Consider the following 26,077-nt stretch of genomic DNA (forward strand, 5'->3'; position numbering starts at 1 on the left):
ACATGATTTACATACATAAGGCCAAACACTATTGTTTGACATAACATCACTTTTAGAGTGTAAAATATGACTCAAAACATGACCAGACATCATTGTTGCTGACCAAGTGATGGAAAACACATCATCACTTTTACACTTTAAAATGCAACAAATGATTTACAAAAGAATGACCATGAAATGACAACAAGTCAAAAAAACCATTTTTCACTTATCAATGTGAATGGGTCACCTCCTTGAGGTGGTTTTGCTTGTCGAACAACTACTCTTCCTGGTTCACACACCGACGCTTTGTCTTTAAGGCGCTGCTCTGGATGGAGCTTCCAACAAGTGGCTCTTTGATGGCCATTTATGTTGCAATGATTGCAGTAGGATTTCTTCCTCCATATCTGCTTAACCTATTTCTTTTCATGTTGTTGAGAGGGTCTTTCATGCCTCATGGGTGCTGCCATTCTTTTCCAACACTTTGAAAAGGTATGGTTAGGTAAACCACAAAAAGTACATATTTTGCGATGCCTTAATTTTCGTTCATTATTAAAAACATGATCATAATCACAATGAACATTCGAAGATCGAAAATGGTTATACCTTCCTTTGTTGTTTCTGATGTCAGTATGGCGATGAGAGCTTGCCTCAGCTCTCTCCCTACAATGGAAATTTCCATGGGATGATGGGGATGTTTTCCCATCATACTCTTTCCTCGACGATGTCTCGGACAAATCTAACACCTTTGAGCACTCTCCTTTAGTGTATCTCGAGCCTGTGAATAAATTTTCATGCACAACCTCCAAAGGTTGAGTGATGCCTTGGTTATTAGCACCACGTTCTTCTTTATCCTCATTCCTTGTCTTTGTAAGGAGCCTCATATTTGTCCCTATAATTGGGATATCCAAATCTCCAACAGACATCATACTATGAGAAGATGAAATCGAAAGGAGATCAACATCTTTTACCTTCTCTTTCGATTTGGAAGAAACTGATGAGGGTTTCTCATCATCTGCCATTGGTGGTTCGCTAATTGTCTTAGCGCATTCCCTAACTTTGTTCCTGACATACCCAAGTCCTGCTCGACACTGTAATTCCTCTACTTGGATGGGATTGACAATGCCTTGGCCATTAACGCCCAAGCCTTTTCCTTCATACCCCATTCTCTTCAACAGTTTGGAGCCAATTCCTATGGTGTGATTTTCAAACACAACGAAATCATCATCAGGAAACATACATGAAGATGGAGAACTACTTTTTACCTCACATGGGTCTCGCTGCAGCTTTTCCAAGGCCTCGTCCTTTGCTTGCAGTTGTCGTAGCAAACTTTGTTTCTCCTCTTCCTCTTCATGTAGACGCATCTTCAAGTCATCATTTTCTGCTTGAAGATTATGTTTGTTTTGCTTCAGTTCATCCATGGCCTCTTCCATGGCTTGCAACTGACGTTGTAATCCCTCCTTTTCCTCTGTCTCTTTCTGCAAAGTTTCATAAATAATTTCCATTTTCTTGGAAATGTTAAGCATGGTCTCGTACATTGCTCTTTCATCCTCTGTCATTGCACGTTCCATTGTTCACACTACAATTCACATCAACGCAAAGACCGCTCTGATACCAGTCATGATATTTATATAATATTTTGTTCTTGTAGATACATGTAGATAACATTTTTTAATTGTTGAGTATTCATATTAGTCTCCATGGAATATTATTAGTAACACATGTATGATTTCATATTTCCTTCATTTATATATTGCATTTAGTTCATTTCTACAGTTTCCTATAGAATTACAAGACTTATTGTAGAAATATAGGGCTTCCTATTGAACAAACCCACGAGCATTTTTTGTACCTGGTTCTTCATGATTTCATCTTTGTTATTTCCATAATATCTTAGTTAGCTATTTTGTATGGCTGAGTGAGTGAAGAGGGACTAAGACTGAAGTCATAACAACTACAAGGTGTTGGGTGTGGAGCCTAATTATCTTCTTGATTGTTCAAAGGATTTTTTTCTTTCGGTTGCATTGGATCCATGTTCCTAATGGCACGGAAATGCTGCCCTTTTAATCATCATCAGGGGGGACAACAATGACTTTTATGAGCTCCCCCCTTGGCGGGGGTTTAGCACCAGCACCCTTGGAGCTAAGAATAGATGAAATTTTACCTTGTAAAATATTGTAATTTCGTAGTCAATCTGGGTCATTCATTAGGTGGATGATCTGATGGTAGAAGTTATGTTAATTTAGGGTTTTTAGCCCTAGAAGGCAACCCTTGGTTTACATGGGGGAATTGTATTGTTGTTGCGTATGATTATTCTGAGTGAGAAAGAGAGAGGAGACTGTGTGAGAGAAAAGAGGAAATTATCGCAGATCTGTTGTAGGTTGTATCTCTTCATTTTGTTGGATAATATAAAAGGAAGGATTAATTGTTTCTTCATGGACATAGCCCAAATTGGTTGAGCCATGTATATATGTGTCTTTCTTATTTTATGCGTTTTTGTATTTGTGTTTCCACAATATTTTGTGTATTTTTTTGCTCCGTTAATTAATTTCTAACGTAAGGTTGTCTGCAAGATTGTCTTATTTCAGTCTACTGAGTGGATTATTTTGTTTTGTCTTGTAAATTAGTGTAGCATGGTTTCCTTTGTAGCATATAATAGGTTCGTGAATGCCAATAGTATATTTTGAAAGCTTGTAGCTTTACTTTCCAATACTTTCATTCATGTAGTTTTGTTTTCCTTGATTTCCTACAACTTTCATTTTAGCACTGAGATATTTTACATCTCCTGTCTCACTAAATTTGATAAAGTAGCAATTGTTGGACATTGTCACTTTGTTCATCTAATCAAGCAATCAAGATTTCATAGATTAGTGTACATAGAAGAAGAGAAAAAAAATGTAAATTGTACATATGGTGCATGATACCTCTTACGCTTGTACGAACCATGGGTTGACATAATAAAGTTGGGACCCTCGGGGCTACATCATTGTTGCTTAATACTAAGGGCCATCAATTGTCTATGGAAGAATTTCCACAAAGTAGAAGATTCTTGATTACAAATGGGTAATAAAAAAGCAGTTTAAGGTTGATGAAACACTAAGGAGGTATAAAGCAAGATTAATCACAAAGGAATATTCTTAGGTTTAAGGAATACATTACCAAGACACTTTCTCACATATAGAAAAAATGATCTCTATTACATTATTGTAGGATTTAATGGCAACATGTGATTTGGAAGTGCAACAAATGGATGTCAAAATAGCATTTTTTGATGGAGACTTGAAGGGGTAGATATTCATTAAGAAACCAAAAAGCTTTGTTGGAGGAGGCCAAAACTTGGTGTGTAAGATTAAGAAATCATTTTCGAGATAGAAATAATTATAGATATGTGCCTAATTTATTTTTTTCTAAAAATATTTCTAATCATTTCATTTATTACAAAACTCTATGGATAAATTTATTATGTAGTCCTATATATATGTTGGTTGGTAATGGTGTGGAGTTATTAAAAGACACAAAAGAGAGAAAAAAACATAGAGATGTGGCTTAGTAAAAAAAGGTATATTAAAAACACTCAATGAATACTCTTAATGAAATGAATTTGGGATGGAAATTTGTAAAGCAATAAAATCCCTTTGTTATGAAGGAGTCAAGCTATATATATCTAAATGTCTAATAACATTTATGAGAAAAAGAAATACAAAGCTATGCTATCTTTGGTCAGAGATTTAGGGTTTCTTATGTATGCCACTATATGCATAAGATTATATTTAAAACATATAGTTGGAGCATTGGCATATTTATGGCTCATTTGTTAAAGAAACATTGGGTGGTTATTAAAATAATATCCAATTATTCACCAGCACCAAAAACTATGTCTTATGTTACTAGGACCATGATAATGAGAACATAGGTGTCTTTAATAGGTTTATAGCCCACTAATTGTAATGTTCATCATATATTTATAAAACCAAAATATGTTGACCCAATATATTATTTTATATAAAACTAAAAGTAGAATAATAATTAAGAATCTAATGTGAACAAAATAATAATTACGCACATTTTATCATTATAAAAAAAAATCATGTCATTTATTCACGGTGATTTACATGATATAAGTATTCTCCTTGTGATTAGCATTTACGCTTGTTGTTGAGAGTGATTCTTAAGAGATAGAATGTTGGAAATGCATGGAAATCTCTTAGAACATTTTCTTATCGTATATCATCTTAATATTATTGTGAGCCAAAAGAAATTCCAACCCGGAAAAAAAGAGGTATTCCACTTGATAATTGGTGGTTTTTTAAAAGAAAAGTGAAAGGAATGAATTTAATTAAAAAAAAAAAAGACAAAGCTAAATAATAAGTATATTGATATTACAATTTATTAAGTCTGACATGAATAAAAAACACCTTTATTTCCACTGACGAAAATCAATTATATCATCATAATAATAATTTAATAGATTACATTAAATCTTTTTCATTAAAGGTAAATAAAATAAAATATAACACAGTTACTTCATTCATTCAAATGAATTTTTTCACATGGTCAAAGGTCATCGTGTTCTTTTAGTATTTTAAATAGAAAATTTTCAGTTTTTCCAATCATAATTAACTTTGTTTAGACATTAAGTTATTTATCAATAATTACTGTGAGTGAGCGGTGGAGATTTAATTTGCAATAAATATCATGTTGAAATTTATCGAGCAGTAATTATGTTATTTTGACTTTTTAAAATGCAATATTCAAAAATATTATATTTTATTTTAATTTTTTATTTATTTATGACATTACAATTTTATAATTAATAATAGTTATTATAATTATAATTATAATTGAATTGATTATTATGAATTTTTAATTAGGTAAATATCATATGTTTAATGAAATATATGTTTTAATATTGATTATATATTGTTTATTAGTTATTTATATTATATACCCATATTTTAACTAAAATATATATGTGAATTATAATCAGAAATATATTTTTAAATTTGTTTATAAAAAATCTGGAACTAGTTTTATAATTATAATCAGAAATATATTTTTAAAACTGTTCCTTGACTAAGAACTAGTTTTTATTGGAAATAGAAAAACAAGTAAAACTTACCCCTTAAAAACCAGCATCAAATAATTCCACATAACTTAGTTTTCAAATAATAAAAATGATAAATGAGTGCATTAGCCGTGCCAATAATGACCCTGATAAATTTTCCCTATTATAAAAATAATATACTAACCATTATAATATATTCTTCTAAACACAATGATGACCTTTTATCGATCAACTCGCTTGAGCCACTAATTCTCTACTAATTGACATAATTAAGAAGCTACAACGCGTATCGATTAGATCCTATATAAGTAAATTATAAGAAATTATACCACCTTCCTTCTAAGCAATTATACCACGTTCTTAAAGCAATAGCTGACAGTAGATATGTATATAGTGGGATGTTGATCACCTTCCTTGCAGGGCGGTGTTATGCAGCCATGGAGACTTACAGGACGCCTCATGTTGTTTGGATGAAAGGCAAGTTGTAATTGACACAAGGTCTGATGGAAGAAGAGTAAATTCCAACTTTGATTTGCTGATCGTCCAACTGGAAGACTGATAATTGGAATTTTGTCCTCTGCTTGCCAATTAGGTCCAATACAGGATCACAAGACGAAACAGTAGATGGTTTCTATTCTGTTATTGTACACTGATTTCGGAGGAGATGCCATAGCTCAACAAACTGGACCACCAAACTCCAAGATCGTGCAGTATCATGTTACCGACGGTTGCAGGCTTCTAAACATGTGCGACCTAAGATGGAGGCTTAACTGCTATCCTCCTTTCAAAGTTATCTCTCTCCGGACAATATCCTAGCATCGACTTTCTGAGTTGCAGTGTTCGAATACAGGTTTTGGTTTACGTGCATGTTAAATCTACATGTCATGTTAAACCTTACATTGTATGAACTATTATACAATCATAATAATACACTGTTTTTTTTAACCACATGGTGAATCGGTAACTGCCAAGTCCACTATAATAATACACTAAATCTAGTGTAAAATGTTCTATAAAGTTCTACCGGAGTAGGGAGGCAGGTGCAAGGTCATCAGTTTCTGAAGAACAACTGAATTGTAGTAATCAATAAGATATTTAAGAAATCTCTACAAGTTTATTATTCTCTAGCATCCATTTTATATTAAGATTTTAAATTAAAATTTTAATGAGATATTAATTAATGAGGCAACAAAATATTAAACCATCTAATTAACTTTTCATTAATGTATCTAGAATAGAGAGGCCGTGGTTTTAATTTCAACATGTCTTTTTAATTTCAAGATGCCTCAATATTATGGGTCTCAAATTGCACAAATAGGCCTTAACATCAGTGGAGCAAGAAAATATCAAGCCTTGCCCTAGCCTTTTGTTAACGTATTCAAAAGAGAGAAAGTGTTATCCTATGGATTTTTGGTAACGTATCTCAAAGAGAGATGGTGTTTTTAATCCGAACGTGCTTCATCATTATGTGCTTCAGATTGCACACAAGGTTTGTGGATATGAAAGAACCTTCGACCCACTTAATGGACTTATAGATTATTTCATCGAATTTTTGTTCACAGCAGTTGAATTCAATTTGAGATAGTGCATTGATTCCCTTGATTCTCAAAACTTGAACTTGGGATAAATACTTTGGTTTTTCATTCTGTCTGCTGGTATTGCTCATTTACTTGGTCTCTTCTGGACCTGTTGATTGTTGCATAGTTAATTTGTGGGTCTCTTCGTGAATTTTTTGTTAAAAAAATCTCTTTGAGGATTCAATTTTTCACATTTATTTATGTGTTTATTAGTGAGGTTTTGGTTTGATTTATTTTAGTTTGTGGATGCCAAGATCCAGTCAACAGTCAAAAGTTATTTTAATTACACAAATAGCATCATCTATGGATAACAAGTGGGTTCCAGAAATTCAAAGGGCTTTTAGGTAACATGAAGAAACCATACAATGAAATTTAACAGCTATATATTTAATTAAAATTAAGGTTTACTAGAATAAGAATCAATTTAAAATTAAGGTTCACTGGAATAAGAATCATTGTAATACAAAAAATATCACAACTATGGATTTTATAACTTAGGAATAAAATATATATATATATATTGGAAATCTAGTTTAAAGCTTAAGCAAAGATTCTAAGTTGATAGCATGGAGTCTTGTGTCTACCAACTATGTACATCCTTAATTCAAAGAGGTTAATATAATACACCAAATGCTTGAAGATATAGACACTTGGAATTAAAAAAACTCAAACCTTTACAACCAACTAGGTGCTAGATGAGGCAACTAGTCATCATATCATCTAAATACATCTTATATTTAGTAAAGCTATTAAGATTCAATGCGCTATTTTGGGATGGAACTTTGATTCCCTTGGTTCTTGAAACCTATGTAAAGTACTTGGGCTTTTCATTCTAGTTCTTGGTATTAATGGCTCAATGTCTTCTAGACCTAATAATGTTTTCATTGGTTATTTGTGGGTTTCTAGAACTCTAGGTTGGATTGTGAGTCTATTTGAGGTTTTTTTGGGCTTCATAGAAAGGTATTTTGATTTTCAAATCCCAAAGCTCCTTGTTAGTAGTTGAAAGTGATTTTTATTAAAGCAAAGCAAAAGCATCCCATCATGAAATAAGAATATTGCATAAAAGGTAGGTTCAAGAAATTTTTAGGGCTCTTAAGGGACATAAGGAAACCATAGAGTGCAACTTGACCTTGATAAATTCATTTACAACTAATTTTAACTATAATGAGTATTATTATAATGCAAAGAATGCCACAATCATGGATGTTATAATTCAACTAAATTATAATTGATCTCTTAGAATTAGAATTCCACTATCTAAGAAATATAGTTTTAAGTCTCCAACATTATGTCTACTAATTTTTTATATCCTAAGTTCAAGGAGAATAGTATAGCACACCAAACACTAAAATATATGATTATTAAGAATCACAAAACTTTTAGCCAAAGAGGACAGAGGCAACCAATCTTTGCATCTTTTGAATAAATTTTATAATGAGTAAGTCTCTTTAGATTCTAATAATATTTTATAAAACATATACATGTAAGAATACCTAGGATCTATTTGTGAATACATTTTGTGTTTTTAATAATAATAAAAAATAGATATTTTGAAATTTTAATACCAACAACTATAATTCTACTATCTAACTTAAATAATTTTTTTAATTTAAAAAAATCATTGATAAATTATATTAACATTCAACTCTTAATAAAAATTGTTTATATTTTACCATTGAAATTATTAAAACTATAATAAGAAAACATATTTTTAAAAGAAATAAAATATTTAGAATTGACCATTATATTTTTCTATATATAATAGGGACTTTTAATTTTATACATTAAAATTTGATTGATTTATTTTCCAAATTTCATATAAAAAAAAAAAAAAATCCTCAAATAACCTCTAACTATTATCATCTAAAATTCCTTCTAACTAAATTATCATCTCTAATCCCAATTAAAAATATCATCTCTAATCCCAATTAAAAATACACATATTATTGAACATATTGTGAACTTTTATCTATTTAAACCATACCCATAAAATTTCCCATAAAAATTTAAATTATTATAAAATCTATATTTTTTAGTTGATAATAAAAAATTTAATGCTGAAATTCTATATTTAATATGAAATATTATCATCACATTCCTTGTCATCTCATTTCTATCTTAAATTTATATGCATAAATTTCATGAAATAATAATAATAGAAAAAGTTTAATCTATCTCTTTTTCTTTAACCATTTTCTCTTCTTTTTTAAAAATCTTACTAATTATGAAATTTCATTAGGGAAAACTCTTCTCCTTGTAAATTTTAAGTTTCCCATATGAACTTATGCTATGTGAGAAATAAAGATTAAAAGTGAAGAAAAGTATAAAAAATGATAAAAATGGAAAAGCAATATATATTAAAATCACAAAAGTACTAGGGAAATGAAATTATAAAGGAATCTAGGCTCTTTGTAATGTTTATTGAATAAATAATATACTTAGATTTGTAATTATATAAACTAATTTTAGAAAATCTATATATAAATGGTGGGAAGAGAAATGAGAGAAGTTAGGGATAAAGATTTGGTTCAGAGAGTTATAAGAAAATTAGTGAAAATTAGTGAAGAGAAATAAAAAAATAAAAAAATAAGGATGAAAATTTGGTTTAAAAAACTATAAAAAATTTAGGAGATATTATTAGAAAAATTTAAAGCAACAATAAATCTAAAGATTTGATTTTAATATTGAATATAACACATAAAATTATTTTAAAAAAAAATTTCTCCTAAAACTATTATATAAATAAATTTTAAAATCTTCCATTTATTTCAACAAATGTCAATGTCAAGTTATGCTCTTCTCTAATAAAGACGATAACACAAATTTTGGCCAGCTTAGATATTTTTAATCATGCATTATTCTATTCAAATAATTTATGTGCAAATTACTAACTTATTTTAAAAAATTAATAATATGTTTGAAAAAGATTATTTAGAATTGAAAATAAATTTTAATTAACTTATTACGTAGAAAAGATATTATTCAATAATCTATAGAACTGTAAATTTATATGTTAAAATTTTAAAACTAATTATTTTAATATAAGGAGGATAGTATTCTAAAGAGAGCTCTGTTATAACTAAAAGTTTACATAGGGTTAATAGCAGTGAATGTGATTTTGAGTTGCAGGAAGAACATGGATGATGATCAAAGAAAGTTCTCTTTTAACATTATTTTGTAGAAGTTTATAATGAAAATGTCTACATATATTAATGAAAGTTTTTTGACATTTAATCTTCAATAAATATTATATTATTAGAAATTTAATCTTTCAATAGACATTATATTATTTGAAATTTAGTTGTGAGTTGCATGTTGGTTAGAAATAGATATTTAAAATCGTAAATTTAGTTGATATATGTTTAATGGTGAATTGAATGTTAATTATATCATATATTTTTAAAAATGAATTATTGAAATTACAAACTCAATTGATATGTATTTACTAGTAAGTTGAATGCTAATTATAAATTGATTATTGAAATAATAATTTCATATGTTTTTAAAATAGTTAATTAATAATTTGTGATGGTAGTTTAAGTTAACAATAATCATGTTAATTATATTATTTATTTAGATTTCTAATTTTAATTAAATTTCTCGAGTAAAAAAGTTATATTTATATCAATTTTCTTTCCGAAAATGAAATAAAATAATCAATTATTATTTCACTATAAACTTGAGAATAAATTTGAAATGATACTTTATTTTAAATTTTATAATTTATATGTTTAAATAAAAATAAAAACATCCTGACGAGAGATTAATTGAGATTTTTTAACATTTTATTTCTATGCTCGAAAAGAAGTGAGAGTAGAGATTACTATAGTTATGTTGATTTAACAAGTAAAGAAGGTTGGTGACATGACAAATATTTGGAAATTTAGAAAGGGTGTGAGGAAAAGGTGGACAATCCAAGAGAAAATAATCTTCATCTTCAACCCTCTTAGTATCTCATAGGTGAGAGACTCTTTCATCCATCCCATGGCATTCTCGGAATTAACCGATGTCCAGTTTCACTTTAAAGATCATGAGAATTAGTTATTATCTTGGCAATATTCATTTTCTTCTGGATAAGATATAAATCTAGTTTCAAAATTGGAGTTGATCACCTCCTTATAATGATCCTAAGAGTAACAATATGGCCCACAATTGAGTGACATCTCCTAAACTAGCTTTCCCTTTAGCCCTTTTACTATGACTTTCAAGCCAAAGGTTAATATTCTTTTCCAAAATAATCTCATACAACATGGCTAAAATGTGGTTAATCATAATGGTATAATAGTTGGAGGGAATGTATTTATCCCCACTTTTAAAGATAAGCACTATAAGGCTTTGTGTCCAAGTCGTAGGGAGGGCTTCCTTCATTGCCGAATAGTTATTTATATGTTTTATAATTTCCTTTTATTTGAGTATTAATAATTTATATGTATCCCCTAGATCTAGGTGTTATTAATCCACCACTGACCACTAGATCATGTTAGAGCATATATGATAGATCCCATGCTCATAATTAACCACTTGTCCTATCAACGGTTATCCAAAGCAGAGTATCTTCAATGTGATTCAGTAGACATTATTATGGTTTCTCCAAGACAGTCTTTGTGGTCTTTACTCTTCCTCCAACAGATGAATTTCCTCCTAAATTTCCTCATGCAAGCTACAAATTTAGGTAAGCGAAGTCTAGCTCTTGTGCACAGAACCACTGGTTACCGTTGTTCCAAGAATCTCAGTCCCAAGCAATTAGTTATGGTCAACGAGATAGGAAAAACAAGACATGGAGGAAGAGGATGTGGTCATCGGCCCCTCTCTCATTTGCATGGTTACCCAGAGAAGTTTTTCAATCCAGAAATCCCACCACGCAGTTGCAATCTCGTCATTGCAATGGAAATGGAGAATTGTTGTCATCTTGGTGATGGGAATTGGGTTGTGTGAAATCTATTGGTATTCCATCTTTGGTCCATGGAAGGAGCTCGAGTTGGAACCACCGGCAGAATGGTGGGGTCTGCTCTAATCTGAACAATACTTGATTCTCTTTTCAATCTCTCAAGGTCAATGGGTATCGACTTCCCCCTTCTCCCACTCACTCAGGCATCCATGAGCTCTCAGGAAATTTCTGCATTATCTCATCATTTATCCTTGAATGGTCTAGCCAAGACTAGACATCTTTATGCTATCATTGTTTGAGTGGAAGGTGGGGATTTTAGCTAGAGTTAGAAGCAATTTTAAGAAACCTCTTGACTTCCATGTTGAACAACTTCTTCTTGTACATGAGATAAATAGTCATAGTCATGCTTTTAATGGGGGGAAGGCTAGCTTTGATCAAGAGGATAGGGTAGGGAGTATTTCCTTTGATCTTGAGGTATAGGTTATAAAAAAAAATTGGATTTGCTCAATCTTCCTCCACAACTCTCTAGATATACCACAACTCTAAACCTCATACCCATATACAATAGTAGTGGTGATGAGAGTATCAAAGGGGAGTTTTTTTTTATTCCAAATCCAATGATTTGTTAACTTACAATTGTTTTGAAGCCCATAGTAAGTTTTTCATCCTCCATTTATCCTTTTCTCAATGTTGTAATTCCAATTGAGTTAATGATGGATGTCAATTCCCACATATTTGTATGCAAGAAATTTCTCCAAGTAGTTATTATCATAAATGAAATTATCATTGGTGATATTTTTGGATTTAATTATCATGGGTTTATTCTTGTCAGTATTGAAAGCCACACCCATCTTTGAGTACAAATCTTGGAGGATTCTTAGTTTCTTGGTGAGATCGTCATGGATCCTTGCCAAAGAACAATATCGTCATCATAAAGGAGAAGAGTTATGACCATATCAGTAAGCATGGGGCCATCAAACTCTACATCTTCCAAACACTCTTCTAGCTTATCAATGTATATGCCAAAAAGGGTAGGGGATAAGTGACATCCTTTCTTGACTCTGATATTGCATTTAATTTATTTTGGCTAAGCCTTAGTGGTCCTAAAATTTGGAATAACATTCTTATATAGCCTAGTCATGACAACCCTCAACTTGGGAGGAACCATTACATATTCTATCATCTTCCATTTTTTTCCTTACGAATGGTGTCAAAATATTTTCTAAAGTTTAAAAAACAATGTCAGAGATCAATCTTATTATTGAAACATTGCTCTGCAATGATCCTAAGAGTAACAAGATGGCCCACAATTGAGTGATGTCTCGTAAACCCAGCTTTCCCTTTAGCCCTTTTACTATGACTTTCAAGCCAAAGGCTAATATTCTTTTCCAAAATAAGCTCATACAACATGGCTAAAATGTGGTTAGTCATAATGGTATTATAGTTGGAGGGAATGTATTTATCCCCACTTTTAAAGATAGGCACTAAAAGGATTTGTGTCCAAGTCGTAGGAAGGGATTCCTTCATTGCCAAATAATTATTTATATGTTTTATAATTTCTTTTTAATTGAGTATTAATTATTTATATGTATCACCCAGATTGAGGTGTTATTAATCCACCACCGATCACTAGACCATGTTAGAGCGTATATGATAGATCCCATGCTCATAATTAACCACTTGTCTTATTAGTGATTATGCAAATAAGAGTATCTTCAATGTGATTCAGTTGACATTACTATGGTCTCTCCAAGATATTCTCTGTGGGCTTTATTCTTCCTCCAAAAAATGCATTTTCTCCTAAATTTCCTCATACAAGCCACAAATTTAGGTAAGCGTAGTCTAGCTCTTGTGCACAAAACCACCAATTATTGTTTCCAAGAGTCTCAATCCCAAGCAATTATTTATGGTCCATGAGATAGCAAAGCAACACATGGAGGAAGAGGATGTGGTCGTTTGCCCCTCTCTCCTTAACATGGCTAATCAGAGGAGCTTTTCAATCTAGAAATTTCACCATACAATTGCAATCTAGTCGTTGCAATGGAAATGGAGGAATGGTGTCATATTGGTGATGGGAATTGGGTTGTGTGAAATCTATTGGTATTCCATCTTTGGTGCATGGAAGGAGCCCGAGCTGGAACCACCAACAGAATGGTAGAGATCTGCTCCAATCTAAACAATACTTGACTCTCTTTTCAACCTCTCAAGGTCAATGGGTATCGACTTCCCCTTTGTCCTACTCACTCAGGCATCCATGAGCTCTCGGGAAATTTTAGCAACATTGGATTCTTGCACTCAGCAAGTCATTCCTCATAGCCCTGGCCCTCCTATGGCGCAAGATCATGTCAAAGGTCCTGCAGATGGAGGCAACTCTCCATCTTGCAAGAAAACTAAACCTAAGAGTGACAACCAGCCTCAATGCCCTAACAATTTTTCCCAAGTTTCCAAGGGAGATTCACCTCATCTAGCAAGTTCATATGGTTGCATAATCAAATGGGAGCACCCTGTCTAATTTCTTGAAGCATATGACAACAATTTCGCCTACCTGCACATGCTCAAGAAGGAGAAAAAAGCCAAGGTAAAATAGTGTCAACACCAAGAATTTTCAATGTCAAACATTCATCATGAAAGGGTCTCTCAATATGCCTTACATGCCTTTGTTTTTTTCTCTATTTGCATAGTGTCCTTAGTCTTTTCAGCACTTCTAAATAACACCCCTTTGTACTAAACATGTTTAAAATTGTCTTAGTTTTTCTCATGTTGTCTCTAAAGGACAATCTAGTTTCCCTTCTACAAGAAGATGGTCCCTCAACCCTACTTCTCAATATAGAAAAAGCATCGTATAGACATCTTTTTATGTGAAAACAAACTCTCACATTTTTCATATATATATATATATATATATTTTATATTTATTTTTACATATAAATTACAAAATTATTCTTATAATTAAAATACTTTTTCATAGTAATTAATTAGAAATATATAATGTTTTATTATATAAATTAAATTAAACATATTTAAAAATATATATATTCTAAAATTTAAAACCGTTTTGTTGTTTAGTAAACACGTGATAATTATTAATTTAATAATAATTTAGTTTTAATACTTATATTTTAAATTTATTTTTTATTATAATTTTAAAATCAAAACTAAAATTTTATAATATATATTTACTATTTCAAAAAAAATTATTATTTAAAATATCAGACATATTTAAAAGTAATCACATAAACTAATTAAATTGTGACTTTGTCCTCAATTATATGGAAGGGAAAAGTGTACGTACACTTTTTTCTTGGCATGATGTATAGTTGCATTTATGTTATTTTCTATAATAAATAATATTTATGGATATCTAAAAACTTAATATTGTTTAAATATTACTTTAAAGTTTTTATATTTTTTTCAAGTGTACTCCGTTGTTATAAGGGACTTGCTAATTTTATGTTTAAATTTCTTTAAATAAGATTTATTGATTTATGTTTTTATATCTATTAACAATAATATCCATGTAGTATATGAAGAAATAACAATTAAATTTCTATAAAAATATATTTCTAAAAATTAATTATATTTTAATTTATCAGATATTAATTACTATTTATAAAATTACTATAATTATTTAGTATTTCTAAAATTATTATATATAAAATATTAAATATATTATTTCATTTTTAATAATGTATATTTACTCTAAATAATAGTATTCATTTATAAATATTGAAGAACAAATAATAGTATTCACTTATAAATATTGGAGAACAAATAATACGATATTTCTAATTTATTCCTAGTATGTATATATTAAATTTGTATTTTAAAGTGGATATCTTAGATTTTAGTAAATATTATATTTAGATTAATTTTTAAACAATTCAATTATTAAATAGTATTTATTAAATAAGAAATTTTAGATTAATTTATATTAAAAAAAGTGTATTGTTCATATATTTAAATTTTTTATCTCTTTTTAAATAATTGATATTTATTTTAAAAAGAATATATATGATGGAGTTTTAATTTTTAATTTTTTTTATATATACTTTGCTTCTTGAATTTGTTTCCTCTCTAATTTCTAATTATTTTTCATAACTTATAAAGAATTAATATCTAAAAAATCAATTAGTTTGTTATAAATACACTTGGAATGCACTTGTATAAAACAAACTCATATGACTATATTTAGGAGATCGCATATTTTAGATAGATAATTCATTTACTGAAAAGAACCATTCCCTATGCATAGATTAATGACACCACCTCCTCCTTTGTTAGTGAAACAAATTTTCCAATTTAACAAATAAAATTATTCTTCTCTTTAAAGATACACTACAGAGATGATGATATAATAATTATAGTCCCACTATAAGTTGTAACTAATTGTTTCTAACCAGTGAATATTAAGCATGGAAAACTACAACAACTTGTTGCAAAGTTCGTGGCAAAACTTGTAACTGAATGTTTCTAACTAGTGAATATTAAGCATGGAAAACTACAAAAACTTGTTGCAAAGTTGGTAGCAAATTTCTATTGAAAGGTTTAAGATTCAATTTAGTTAGTTAGCTTTTATTTTATGTGTTATATAACTAACTCTTAAATATCTTTATGGGAAGCTTCTTACATAAGGGGTTCACTATGTGCACATGTGAAATAACTTATTCATTAATGAGATGATAAAGAATAGTCCTAATTCATTTTCTCTCTCTTAAAACTCTTTTGGTTCACATTTTGGTTGACCACCTCCCAATACATAAGCTTTCACATATTCACTAGGTATTCTAGGTATTCATATTTTTCATTAGTTTTTCCATATTTATTTTTATTTTCATTCTAATGTGTTGATCCCAATAAATTATCTATTTTTCACTTATTCAATTTCATCATGTCTCCTCTTTCCTCTATCTTCAAAAGACTTTGTGATTTTCTTGCTAATGATGCACTTAGGTTGGCTCAATTTTTTTTTCATCTTCTTTCAAAAATACATATATCCATATCTACTTAGGTTGGCTCAATTTTTTTTTCATCTTCTTTCAAAAATACATATATCCATATCTACATGTAAATTAAAATATATCCCCTTAATATATATTTATAGATATATTAAATTACCCTTCATCTTCTTATTACTAAATATATTACTTTAATCTATATATGATTAAAAAATCCTCAACTAACGATTGAAACTTAAAAGTTCGAGTAACTAAATCTATATCTATTTCATCTTCTCTAATTAATCCAAGTTTTAGGTTGAAATTCATGGTAACAGGCCATTTTTTCCCATTAAATGTTGAAGCTTAAGGCCAAGCAAAGAGTGTGTAATGATTCAAGGGCATTCCCATATGTGATGCCATGTTTATGAACATGAAGAATGAGAATTAACAAAGTGTTTATAAGTAAGTTTGGCTATTTTTTTTTAATGTTCGAGTGAAATATCAAAATCAATCATATAATTTTATTTTTTAAATATATTTAAAAGTAATCTTTCTTATATATATAATTGTAAAAAATATTATTTATATATATATCAATAGAAAGATTTAACAGCTAAAAGAAAATTAAGATATTATAAGGAGGTTATTAACCCCAGCCTAGAAGATCAAAAGTTCTCTCTCTTTTAACTAGCTCAAAGAAGAAAATTAATATAGCCAAGATTAGAACGAACTCTCATGAGCTCGATAGTGAAACGGGTTGGGCAGTTCCTAAAACACCATGGATGGAAAGGTTCTGCCATCTCTGTGAGAATAAAAACATTGAGGATAAAAATCACTTCCTCTTAGAGTGACAAACATTGAGGATGAAAATCACTTCCTCTTAGAGTGCCCCATGTACAACTACATTAGATCTTAGTTTCAAAATCTTTGTTGCAATACTCACCTTCCTAGCCATTTACATTGTCAAAATTACAGTGAGCTAGGGAGGCTTCTCTCCAAGCTTTTTGAGCATAGGAATAAAATCTTAAATCAAACTAAATAATTCGTTTCTTTAGGTCCGATAAACCAAACTTTAGTCTGAATGGACGCTAATATATATATATATATCTATATATATATATATATATATATATATATATATATATATATATAGATAGATAGATAGATAGATAGATAACATTAATATTAAATTAAATATCTTATTTTTCAAAAATAATTTTTTATAATCTTTATATATATATATATATACAAATTGATTTTTTCTCAGTAAAAGATAATAATACCAAGAATTTTATTTATAATTTAAAAGTGATTTCCTTAAATATAAAAGAATGAGAAATAATTTGTTTTGTTTGATTTGTTTTTATGTTTTTATTTTTTAAGGAAATCATCTTGTTTTAGTCTTCTCATTATCTTGTTATTTATAGGGAATTAAATTTAGGTGGAAGAAATAATAATATTTTCGCCTATTCACCCAAAATAACCCCAATTAACATATAAATGATGTTATATACCTTAAAAATAAATAACGTTAAAGTGATTTATTTTCAATTAATTTAATTTAAATTTCAATAAATTAAATTATGACTTTAAAAAAATTATAATTTTTTTAATAAAAAATATAATCTTTTCATAATAATATAAATTAGTATTTATGTTTTAACTTTGTTTTATAATTTAAAATTTTAATTTTTTTATTTTGTAAGTTTGGTAGGACTACATCTTCATCATGTTTAATACATCATTTTGCTTGGAACAAGGAATTGAACCCATGACTTCACATCAAAGATTGTCTTAATAGAACACTTTTATCACCATCTATTCAAGACCCAATAAACTAAAATTTGACATTTAAAAAAAAACATTAATATAAAATTTTTTATAAATGAAAACTTATAAATTCAAATATTCAATAGTTTTATTTAAATTAATAAAACATTAAAAGTTTTATATAAATAAAACCTTATGAATTCAAATATTCAATTGTTTTATTTAAATAAATAAAACTTTTAAAGTTTTATATAAATAAAAATTTATGAATTCAAATATTCAATTATTTTATATAGATATAGATATATATATATAATTTTACTAACCACATCACATAAAACAATAAACTAAAAGCCACATTATTAGTATATTTATTTCATTTCATTACTTGGGAGATCATTTCTAACCCATTTATTTCATTTGGTCACATGAGGATTATTTCTAACACATTTATTTCTTTTGCTCACATGAGGATCATGTTATTTCTTTTGCTCACATGAGGATCATTCCTAATATGTTTATTTGATTTGGTCTGTTGACATGAAAGATCATGTGTAACACATTTATTTCGTTTGCTCACAAGAAGATCATTTCTAACATATTTATTTCATTGGGTCACATTCATCACGTTGTTGGGGATAAAAATCTAGCAATAGAAGTTACTTTTATAATAATTAATTATTCATGAAAATTCTATTCATTGATGTTTAAATAAATGTAAATAGTTATTTGATTTACAAATAATATATTATTAAATAAAAATGAATAAATATACTCTTTAATAAATTTAAATAGGAAAGAAAAGGCTGTGGCAATCCACATTTCTACAATAAATTATTAAAGGGACCCTTATGAAAAGGGGGCATTTAGTATGGCGTTGTTTTGACTCCTAGCTCACAAGAAACGCAAAAAAACCTAATCCAAAAACGCGAAAAACCTAATCCATATCTCCACGTCAGCTCAGTAATAATGTGGCATTCCCTTTCCCTTTCATTTCAGTTCACATAATTTTTATTGCAAAAAGAAATGATCGTTTAACATTCATGCATAATAAATTATCTATCACGTTCAAGTGCAACCAACCAGTCACGTTAATATTCATCACGATGAGCTTATTCTACCATTCCCGTACCTGTAAGAGTGTGGAGAGACTGCTCAAGCTCCCAACAGGCCATCACAGCTTCCATTGCATGAACGCGAACGTGCTGCTGCAGCTGCTCTTTAAAAGAGGATAACAGCAACACATACTGTGCCTGCAGCACCAAACCAGAAATGGATTTATTAGTTTCACAGTTAAACTTCATCACACCGAACCAACATCTTACTTACATTTTACATGTTAGAATAATGTAGAAATAGAGTGTTCTAGAATTGTCTAAATAAAAATCAATTCAACATCAATTCAACAACTTCCGAGTAGAATTCATGTTACAACAATTAAATGAGAATCAGATTAAATAAAAGAAATATGTTCATAACCCACAACAACCAAATCTGAATCACTCCTGCATACTAAAATAATGTAGAAATAGAATATTCTAGAATTAAAAATTGTCTAAATGAAACCAACTCAACAACCTACTGGTACAACTCATCATACAACAATTAAATGAGAATCAGATTGAATGAAAGAAATATTGTCATAATCAAATATTTTCATAACCAGAACAAAACGATAGATTAAAAAAGAAAAAAAACTCAGTATATGTAATCTGGAGGCCTGAGTTTTCTCGTTCCTTAAATAATGTTCTACCGAAGGGCAGAAAATCGAGAAAAACTTGGATCACAGAAATAAAAACAAGGGCATTTGGGATGTGGATATATAAAATGTATATATGTTCTAACCAGGGATTGGTGAGGAGTTCAATACTCTTGGCTACATCGAGGGTCGAGTAACTCACTCATAATTCTGCTCGCTTTCAGTGTCCTGTCAGCTTCCTAAACGAATGCAGACGCCGTGACAGAGGCAAGATGGTGGCAGTGTGCAGTAGAGGACAGCAGCTCTATAAAGCCGCCGTCCATCGATCACGACAACGCCCAACTTGTTGGGCTCCCTTTCTCCAAATTTTACCGAGCCCCCTCTTTATGTAAGTACGGGCTCTGCGACAGTACAATGGAATTCATTGTACTGCTGCTGGAATTCACATTAAGATGGTCCAGACACCGTTTACAGTACTGTCTGTGCTTAACATTATTTATTACCATCGTTGTTAGTCGGACGTGAAAGGAATCTAAATGAGCTTTCATGGAAATATCCATTGGACAGATCCCTCAAATATGGCCGATGGCAGGCCCTTTTCGAGCTGTGTCTGCTTGATAAGGACTTGTCAACACGCTACCCGATGAGTACTTGTGTGAGCAACGAGGTCATATGAACCTATAGGAAGTTTCTGTGCAGTAAGACAGCAAGTACCCAATGGCTCAGACTTCGATAAGCTGAGTGGTAAAATTCCTTTTGAATACCCATCTTTACTGTTTTCTTGTACATTCAAATTTCTGTAATCCAATGATCACTCCGCTGGGCTGTAGTTAGGGTGAGGATAATAATATAATAATCCATTGACCAGTGGGCTAGGTTGGGTGTATTCTATGGCGGGAGTTTAACAGATTTATTTTTGGCAATTTTTTTTGGGTTGGGTTTCATAAAAGGGATATTTGAATTTTGAATTTCAGAGTTTATATAATATTTTATAATACAATTGTTTTTTGGGGTGAGGTTAAATCATAATTATGTTCGAGAATAATATTGGAATAGGGTAGAGAATTAAATAGATGTTTTAGTATTTAAGAATAAACAGTATATTCAATCACTATCTATCTAAGATTTTTTTTAGATTTTTTCTATACAATTTTTAGATATTGATACAATCCAAAACTCAGTGAACAATCTTTAATATTGATACTAAGTTTATTTGAACTTTCAATATCATAATTTACATAATACTTCAATAATACATTGATCTTGATCTAAAAAATATTTAAAGTTTAACTCTCACTATTTACAAATATTTTATAATACAACAATAATTAAAGTGATAATTAATCAAACTACTTCAAATAAGTTTTACTATTTTAAATATTATTCTTAATACACCTTTATTTAAACTTGAAAATTCCAGCTAAAAAATTTGATTAAACATATTTAGAATCCTATATAGTTTCTGAAAAACAAATGATGCTGATAATCAAATGACCCTATTGACTGAATATGTTTTCTCCTTTTGTAGGCCATGGTTAATGTTGAGTCAATAATTGTGAAGGGTTAATATTGAGTTAATAATTGTGAATGTAAATAATTTTCAAAAGAAACACTAAGTTTATATTTGTAAAATATATTTATAATAAATAATAAAAATTCTAAGTGATTGAAAAAAATGAATAAGATCTTTTTCACCTAAATTAATTCTAGTTTACAAACATTGATGTTATATATATATATATATATACTCTTTTTACGCACAAATATGACTTCAACTTAAATTTATGCAAAAGGTTTCCGCATTTATGTCTTTGTTCCATAGGTATTACAATATCTGTGAGCATATGAGTAGGTTAGAATGTTGACTAGAAGGGTGGTTATAGCTAACTGTCTGATACGTATGGCAATTTATAGGAGTATGAATACAACTAGGCCAGAATGTTGCTGTGGGGACTAAGAGAATTAAGGATTTAATGAAGTAAAAAGATAAAAACGAATCAAATATATATGTGTAATCTTAGAGAATTGGCTATAGAAAGTTGCAGTAAGTATGAAGTGTCATTGTAGCTAACTGTTTGACAGTTAATGCAAGCATAGGAATAAGAATATAAGTAGGCCAGAATTTTGCAACAGAAGTTCGTTATGATTAATAGAATCATAGGAGTAAGAATATGAGTAGGCCAGAATGTTGCAACAGAAGTTTGGTGATAGAGAACATTGTGAATTTAATCATGTAAAACGATCAAATGAATCAATATGCATAAGATGATAGAGTAAGCTTAATATGTTGTCTCTGAATACAAGTAAGACCTTCTTTCATCTATGACAGTCTCAATACTGATAATAACAATCATCAGATTAATTATTTTTATCATGTATTGCAGTCCCAATACTGATATTAACAATCATTTTTCAGATATATCAATGGGAACTTCAAGGTTTCTTGGGGGTAAAAGCAGTCTTGCTGGGTAACCTCATGCTGGATTGGCCTGCTTGTCAATAGGTGTTTACCTATAAAGGATGTAAACTTGTTCGAATAATTAGACGAGATGAAATGCCTATATGTAAAATTTTTCCATGTTGGTTTTAAATGGCATCCATACTGATATTGACAATCTTTTTCCAGCATGTCAATTGCCACTTCCAGGTTTATTTGCAAGAGTAGTGTCGCTGCCTAATCTCATGCTGGAGTAGGATGCCTGCTAGGTGGTTTTGCTAGTATGTTTTGACTTACAAAGATGTAACACAGTTTGAATAATTGAACCTATGTATGTTTGTGAGAGTTTTATATTTACTATTCTGGCAGCAGGTTGTTTACTCCCCTTTAATATTAAACTAATCACCCTAATTAAGCTAACTTGAAATGTTTGAAGCTTGAAGTTCAGATGACAGATAGCAAATAATCAATCAGCTGGAAAAGCCAAAGTCAAATTGCATGATCGAAGGGGAGTTTACATTATTTTAAGGATAATACCCTTGACTGTTTGAACCATGTCGGTCATATCTGAAATCCATGTCATGGACAAAACCCTGAAATTACGCCTAATGGAGGGGTGCTATCGACCAATCTCGTTGGTGGCCATGTGACGTACAGGAATTTGAAAGGAAGCAACCCACCCACTTGACTGTCATTCATTTCCATCCATCCCAGTCAAATGCGTCCCGCATGATGTTCCCGCAGTGTTCCTGAAATTTACCATCACGTTACAGTTTGTGGGGAGTGGGCTCAGCAACTGTCGACATCGAATGGGACAATTATGGTGCCTGGTCTTCGATTGAACAAACCAGACAAGCTGTCCTATGTATTTACCAAAGATCTATTATAAACCCAATGTCAAGTTATTCATACTGCCATAATTTATCCAATATCCAGGGTTTGGTTGTGCAAACCTAAATTTTGATGGTATGCATTTATTCAGAAACATGAAAATAATGGATTCCAAACAAGAAGCAACCAAGGATGGGGTTTTGAGAATGGACTGACCATGGAAAAATGAATAAGGTCTGAGGTCTATCTATACTTGTTGGCAGCCATGAAAAGCAATGTAGAGGACACCAGTTAGGAATGAAAATCCATACATAATAGTTTTTGATTATATTGAGGGATGCAAGAATGGAAATTACTAACCAGGAACCTGTCAAGCTCCTCCTTCTCCTCTCCAGTCAAGAGCTGGTTCCTTCCTAGGACTGAGTACTTGGCCACAACATGGTGCTGCTGAGCCAACTGAGCATCTATTTTTGGAAGCTGATCCACAGGAGTTGCAATCCTCAAGCAGGCAACATGAGCAGCCAACAACTGGTCATACAGTGGATGTTGGAGAACATCTGCCTTGAGCCTTGAATTCTGCCACACCATATGATTGTCCTGCTGCTGCTGCTGCTGATCATGGTGGCCATGATGTGGGTGATCTCCATCTGATCTGCTGCTGCCCAGAAGCTCACTGCTATTAGCTGTATCTGAGTGCAGATCCAACATACCCCTTCCCTGACCCCCTCCGCCTCCTCCTCCTCCTCCCCCTCCTCCTCCTCCTGCTGCAGCTGCTGCCGCTGAGGCCGAGTGATCTATAATTGTAGATCCATGAGAGTGCTGCTGCTGAGCAGAGAAACCCATCATGCCAGATTGGTCACCCTCCACGTGGGAATTTGGATGGTGGTGGTGATGGTGGTGACTCAAACTGTTAAGCCAAGTTGCAGTCGCTCCCACCTTGAGGCCACTCCCTTCGTTCATGTCTATCACAGCCTTAATGTCAAATCTATTCCCGCTTCCCTAAAAGCCCTTTATACCCTCTTATAAATACATATACACCACCAATTTTCTTTTGTACAACACACACCGCACTCTCTTCTCCTGTACTGATAATGATCTCCTCTCAATTTTTCATGTTATCACTGTTGGGTTTTTGCCCTTTTCCCCCTTATATCAGACCTGCAAACTCCAAACTCCCAATACTGTACTCAACAACCGCCTCCCATGGCCGCTGCAAGCCAAAAATCGATTAAAAAAAGCACTATAGATGGGCCACTGAAGAGGAAAAACCACAACCAAACTCAGAAAAAGCACAAAACAGTACAGATTAGCGCTTGGTAGATGCTTTCCATATCATAATCTCAAAATGCAAGGATTTTGCAATACAGCAACCATGAAAAACCCAAACGCGAAAGAATTTTTAAAATCCAACAACTGGGCGATTGAGATTGAAAATCATGAATTTTATATACCACAGAAATTATATAATATAACATAGAAAGGGAGAGATATTCACAGAATCGTTGATTAGTTCAGTCGTAATTATGAGTGATTACTGAAATATTTGTCTTCGTTTATTTTTCATCTTAACTTGATCGTGAAGCGTTGACCGTCTGTTTTTTAGGGTTTGGGGGGCTTGGCGGGGCCCGCCGCCACCCCGTGGGCCCGCCCAGACCCGCGTGACTGCCGTCCAGCGAGAAGGATGACACGCGTCGAATGCACGTCCACCACGTCGACTCCAGGGCAGGGGACCATCCATCCAACAGCTGTTGCCAAGTGCGTGCACGTGAAACTTTTGGAAAATTAAAAATTATATATTATTGTCCGACGAGAGGAAGGAATTATTAATAACAATAATTTCTACCTTTCTAGGACCACACAACTACCCCGTCCCCACCCCTTGTGTATTAACTTTAACCTTTGTGCTATTCATGGTAAATTGGAAGAGACATATGGATAATGCTGGCTTCTAAATGAAGCATTTAATATCAATTTTTAACACAGTTAATATTTCAGATTCTACTTAAAGTACATTTTTAACATAGGGTATTAGTCATTTTTTTAATTAGGTCATTGTGATGTATTATTTTTTTTAAGATAATTTTATTTATTTATTTTAGTCAGTAATATTTCTATATCAACTAAAAAAATTTATAGATATATTTTATATAGATATTTTGAATAAAACACTATTAGAATTGAATATATTTTATTTATAAATATTTTGAATGAAATGTCACTAGAATTGAATATATTACTACGAATCAGTATTGATGCTGAACCCAAATATTGTTTGAAATGTCGACATGAACTTGACTACGATTCAAAAACATCAATATCAAGATTCAATGTATCACCTATATATTTAATGATGATAAAAAAAAGCTAATTGAACTTTAATTTCATAATGAGGATTGAATATATTACTATGAATTAGTATTGATGATGAACCCAAATATTGTTTGAAATGTTGACATGAACTTGAATGATATTCAAAACATCAATATCAAGATTCAAAGTATCACCTATATATTTAATGATGATAAAAAAGTAAATTGCAATTCAAAATGTCCATATAGAAAAGTCTAACACTATTAATCATCGAACATTACTCTTACATATCTCTTATTTCTCTTATTACAAAAGCTAAAATTCTCAAAGACATTTCTTCCCAACTTTTCCCCTAGATTTATGGTAATTTTGTATCTTTGTATCCCTTATATCCTTATATTTTGTGGTGTAACTTTTTCATTAAGTTTTAATGTGTGTATTTTCACATTCATATAAATACCTTATAATGAATTTATGTTATAGTTAAGATTTTGAATCACATTCAAAATATAAGTTCAATATGGTGCAACTAAGTTTAATATCATCCATCACTCATATTTTTTCAAACATTAAGTCACACGTCT

General features: G+C 30.8%; 1 protein-coding gene across 2 annotated transcripts in view; it reads right to left on the reverse strand.

Annotated features, from left to right (window-relative positions):
- The window catches only part of LOC149212138 (homeobox protein knotted-1-like 7), a 58,780-nt gene extending 34,139 nt beyond the window's left edge, over positions 1–24,641 (reverse strand). The window contains exons 1-2 of one of the 2 annotated variants that reach the window (XM_089391731.1): positions 23,544–24,638; positions 19,349–19,469 (exon numbers count right to left, since the gene is read on the reverse strand). In XM_089391731.1, coding sequence (XP_089247857.1) covers positions 19,349–19,469; positions 23,544–24,143 — 721 coding nt within the window. In that variant the 5' untranslated portion in view covers positions 24,144–24,638. Of the gene's footprint in view, positions 1–19,348; positions 19,470–23,543 lie in introns of both variants that reach the window. The other variant, XM_089391732.1, reaches the window with a different exon arrangement.
- Between the last annotated feature and the right edge of the window lie 1,436 nt (positions 24,642–26,077).

Source organism: Pinus tabuliformis, chromosome 1_1 (genome assembly GCF_031772625.1).
Source record: "Pinus tabuliformis cultivar Carrire ecotype Pingquan chromosome 1_1, CPIR1, whole genome shotgun sequence".
Taxonomy (NCBI): Eukaryota; Viridiplantae; Streptophyta; class Pinopsida; order Pinales; family Pinaceae; genus Pinus; species Pinus tabuliformis.